This window comes from Arachis duranensis, chromosome 9, assembly GCF_000817695.3.
Source record: "Arachis duranensis cultivar V14167 chromosome 9, aradu.V14167.gnm2.J7QH, whole genome shotgun sequence".
Classification (NCBI taxonomy): domain Eukaryota; kingdom Viridiplantae; phylum Streptophyta; class Magnoliopsida; order Fabales; family Fabaceae; genus Arachis; species Arachis duranensis.
This window is the reverse complement of record NC_029780.3, coordinates 116,460,347-116,465,292: the sequence shown is the minus strand read 5'-3', so window position 1 is coordinate 116,465,292 and position 4,946 is coordinate 116,460,347. Positions and strand designations below refer to the sequence as shown.

Genomic DNA, 4,946 nt, shown 5'->3' with positions numbered 1-4,946 from the left:
AAGTTCTCTTTTTTTTTTTTTTTTTTTTTTTTTGCATGAAGCAAAAAGTTTTCAATCTCACTCAATCAAAGAATAGTGCAAAGATATCAATCTTATAGTTTGATTTTGAACATCAATTAAGCCCAATCAGAATAGGACTAGACCACAGAGGACAAAAAAGTAGATAAAAGAGTACTTACAAGGACCAATAATACACAAGGCTTATGTTGACCAAAACCAATGCTTATTATAGAGAAGGTTTTTCAGGTCGAAAAAGACCTTCCTAATAAAATTGGTCGGTTAGTCACAAGACTTTCATACAGTGACACATACCAAATAATTGGACCAACAGAGATCAAAGAAAAGCTCAAATTGGTAATCATTAACTTTGCTAGAAATATTAGATGCTCCATTGACAAAACCTCTGGCATGTCAATTACTATCTGGTTAACCCAATAAAAATATTAGTGATTCAAAAAAAATAGAGAATATTTTGTACTTCAGTCATTACCATTACGGTTTCAGTTTAATAAATGATCACATGACAAAATACAAAAAATACAAAACCTAATAAATGGAGTAAAGGAATGCTACTTATATGATGACCTCACCAAAGGGGGAATCCCGGTAACCTATAAGGGTATCAATGTTTTAAGTCTTCTTAAGTCTTAACTTTCTTAAGACCACAAATCTATTGCAATAAGCCAAGTGAATGCCACTGAAATATTTGTTATCTGACAAGTGTGTAAATGTTGACCTTCGTAAAGTTGAGTACGTGCAATTATAATTTAATTTTAATATACTATTAGTATAAAATAATAAAATAATTTTATATATATTTAATTATGTAATACCATATCATAAAAAATAACTATCTTTTACATTAAATACATAAATAGTTATTTAAAAAAACAGATATAACATATAATTACACAATTGTATAAGACATTTTACACCATCAATACATCAAAATTAAACTCAAAATCTAAATTAAACTATATGTATCTGTATAAAAATATATGATATAATAGCTAATTGACCAATTTTATGGTGCTTTTTGTTTGGTGTCTAACTTTTATCTAAATTATCTTTCATAATAACTTTAAAATATTTAAAATATTTTAATTTTTATATTTTTAAATTTAAAAATAATTATTTAACCTATTTTAACAATTACCATATTTTTTAGACACCATAGCAAACTCTTAACTAATTTTAGTAGCTATTTTGATATTCAAATAGCATTTTTAATTTTCAAAATATGGGGGATAAGATTAAAACATATTGACAAGGCCTAAGGTCAATGACATTAGGCGTTTCCATTTTCCACCGTGCACATTGACTGAAGGGAGTGAAGGGCAGAAAGAAGAGTAAGTAGAGGAGTAGGAGAAATAATGAAATCTTCTCAATCCATGTGCTTGCAGAGGAGAAGGTAGAAGAAGGAAGAATAGAAGATGAAGAGAAAGAATGATAGCAGAGGAGTAAGAAGGAAATAAGTAAGCTACAAAAAGGAGTAGACTAAGATACACTAAACACAACAAAATTTTGACATGGATTGAGAATACAAAAAAGCCTACTTTAGAATGAATTACAAAACAGATACAACAGCTACTATGGAAAAATGCATGGTGCTGAACTGCCCTTTTTCTCTTGAAAACTAGTCATTCCACAATCACAAATTCTAGGCCTACAACATGTTAGCGACCTAAAGAACAAAAAAGGGTAATAGAGATAAGAAGACAAATGAGTAGAGAGGAAAAAATAAGTGTCAGAGCAGGTGTTATAAGTTAAATAGCAAGCAAAGGCACCATTACAACATAATGGAGAAGACCATCATCATCTGCATAAAACAATATCCTTCCCACACTCAGAATCCTTAACAACTGTTACTTGGGTTGTCCTCAAGGCTTTAACAAATTCTCATCATATATTCTGCAGCTGTGAGAATGAGATGCGGATTACCGAACCAGAAAGTGAGCTTGCATGCTTGCATACAAGAGCATCGGTAGCCAGTTCCTCAGTCTCGAACTGAACCAGAGCCTGCTTTTTCCCATTCATCTCAAAGACTTTGCTGTTCACAATAGTTCCATGCTCCTCCAGGAGGTTCAGAATCTCGTCTTCGGTGACATCTTGCGGGAGTGTTGACAAATGGATAATCTTTGTCGGGGAGCAACAATAACGGTAGTTCTTAGCAGCATTACGGTTGAAACGGTTGAGGTTTGAATTGGCATACTCATGCGTGTCAGCACCTGGGGTTATGTTAGGATGTTTCGAGAAGTTGACTTCTAATCGCTTCCCAAACAACGTGGCTCCCTATATCTCGAAAGACAAAATGTCAGGGGACCAGGTTAAAAGTGCAGAAGGAATAGTAATAAGCAGGATATCAATTTTTCTGTCAAGAAATTTAATAATTGGATCTCAACAGAATCTTTGCATGCCAAACATCATGAACAAAAGTTACAACAAATTAACAAGTATAACATACACAAACATGCGACACGTAAATTGTAACATCTTTTTTTATTGAAAGACACTTGAACCGTAGCAATAACAACCTCAATGATAGATAAGAAAGAATTGAGTACATACGAATAGGTTAAAGTAAATTTGTGTTTCTACACCTTAAATCGACTATACTTTTTACCCGTTTTTAATAGATTCCCTATTGCAAAGATCTAGCGTAGAAGAATATGAACAGCAAGGTACATAACAAACCTTCAGAAAGTGCACTGCCAATTCAGCTTGGAAACCATCCCCCATCTGGATAAGTGCATGATCTGGTTTATTCCGGAGAAGCTTAATCCTCACAATGTTCCCATAAATGGAGAACAAGTTGAACAGCTTATCCTCATCTATTCTCTGATACAGCAAACAAATTTCAAGTTAAATGAAGGGGAGCAGGGGGGTGAGGGAGAAAAAGAATCTCTCCAAGAAGAAGCAAGAAAAAAGTGCTTACGTCAGGATTAAGATTTGAGACAAGAATTGTACATCGGTCATTTGTCCCGGTTACTCCAGGAGGCAAACCACCCCCGAAGGCAGCTGCAATGGCTGCAGCATTGGCCATCTATGATTCAAAACAAATTAACAAATAAGCGTATAACGAAAACAAGAACTGCTACAAGTGAATTAAACAGAAATATAAGAAATTGCATTAACGACTGTAGTCAGCATATTATCATCAGAGTGATATATTCGTATCATATTGTCATTTTCAAAATGGAAAAAAATCATGTGCAGTTCAAGAAAGGATAAAGCCTAACAAACAACAACCTCACCCAACAAAACACCCAATTTGGGAAACAAAAAATCAACATAAATACAGAAGAAAAGATCAACCATCAGACATCTCCCACTACATCCACTGTGCAAGAATAATTTAAATGGATACTTCAACTTGATGCAAAAAATACCCAACCTGAGGATATCCAACTGCAAAAAAATAAATTAAAAAAAGAGTGAAAATATTAGTAAATTATACAGAAAATAACACAATAACAAACATAGCAAACCAACCAAAGCAGCCTGAAATATTTAGAAGCTGCCCCGGCTAAAGAACCAAGAACAGAATATATTACCTGTATCGCCATATCCAGGCTGTTTCACAGAAGATGAAAGATAAAAAAACATTAGAACAGATTTGATAAAGATGAAGAGGAGATTTTAATCATTCAAAAAAAAAAAAAACATACAAAAAAAACATACTTGTGACGGTCTTCCTTTCTGCTCTGTAGGAAGATTTGGGTTCGTAAAGTCCCTGTCAGAATAAAGTCCACAATAATCTGATAACATAACATTGATAAAAAGAGAACGAGACGTAAACAAAAACAGAAAGATGAGAACCAATGTAGTCACCTTGAACGGTCATTGTTGTAGTTCACTTGTAGTTCATCAAGGCTGCAATTAAGATGAATAAATTTTGATAAATAAGAACCAAAAAAATCAGGAGAAAAGAAAAAAAAAATCAAGAGAGAGAGAGAGATAGAGAGAAGGGGGGAGGAAGCAGCCATGCGGGGAGCTTAAAAACCACAAACCAAAATATAATGAAATTATTTTAGATAAAGTTAACCTACTTTGAGAACTGAATGTCCAGCTGACAGCAACCATCATATATATTGCGTCCCTAAATTTCATAAATAAAATTACCATTCAGAGACAATATCAGAATTAAAATGCCAGGTAAAGCCTCGAGCTGAAAGGAAATGTTAAAGAACCTGAAGTGTACTTCTTGCGACAACAGCATGCTGACGTGACTGATACTGGATAAGAGCCTGAAAACCTACACAGCATGCAAATACATGATGAAACATTACATACAGTAAGTTATAAAAAAATATACATGGATATATCAAATATAATCATATGTTCTTTTTCTGGTTCAAGGAAGGCCCTCCTAGCATGGGACCCAGGAAGGCCAAACTGGATCCCACGACCCCAAGGCAAGTAGTGAGTGGTTAAGGGGGTTGGAACAAGGGGATTGTGCAATTTCCGATTGAAGCCCCCACTATCCACATGATACCAGATGCCCTTTATCGCTTGAGCCAATGCTCCTGTGCAATATAATGATTATTTTTCACCCATATAAAAATGCAATCACAGTGCTGATATCTAATTACAGGGCAAATACATATAAATAATGTATAGAAACAGAAGCTACATTCCACTACACAATAAATTATCTAGCTTCTCAAGAAGCATATTTTAGAACAGTCAAAACAAGCGCTGATGTAACCATGTATCCAAGTCCAAGCACAGATAACTTATTCATAAGTCCCTATTTATCAAAATATATACTACCATATGTGTTGGTTACATGGATCAATCATCGATTGACACCACTGAACTGTTTCCAAAACAGAAATTTCAGTAATAACTTTTTTATTTACACAGAAAACGAAATATTTTGTTTATATATGTCAAAATCAATTCCAGCATGACCAAAATATATCCTCTATAACCCAGTTATAGTC

General features: G+C 33.9%; 1 protein-coding gene across 1 annotated transcript in view; it reads right to left on the bottom strand.

Annotated features, from left to right (window-relative positions):
* Positions 1 to 1,495: 1,495 nt before the first annotated feature.
* The window catches only part of LOC107467840 (polypyrimidine tract-binding protein homolog 3), a 5,372-nt gene continuing 1,921 nt past the window's right edge, over positions 1,496 to 4,946 (bottom strand). The window contains exons 7-15 of the mRNA XM_016087049.3: positions 4,191 to 4,255; positions 4,050 to 4,099; positions 3,832 to 3,873; positions 3,682 to 3,733; positions 3,555 to 3,573; positions 3,395 to 3,408; positions 2,936 to 3,043; positions 2,695 to 2,838; positions 1,496 to 2,292 (exon numbers count right to left, since the gene is read on the bottom strand). Coding sequence (XP_015942535.1) covers positions 1,903 to 2,292; positions 2,695 to 2,838; positions 2,936 to 3,043; positions 3,395 to 3,408; positions 3,555 to 3,573; positions 3,682 to 3,733; positions 3,832 to 3,873; positions 4,050 to 4,099; positions 4,191 to 4,255 — 884 coding nt within the window. The 3' untranslated portion in view covers positions 1,496 to 1,902. The remainder of the gene's footprint in view (positions 2,293 to 2,694; positions 2,839 to 2,935; positions 3,044 to 3,394; positions 3,409 to 3,554; positions 3,574 to 3,681; positions 3,734 to 3,831; positions 3,874 to 4,049; positions 4,100 to 4,190; positions 4,256 to 4,946) is intronic.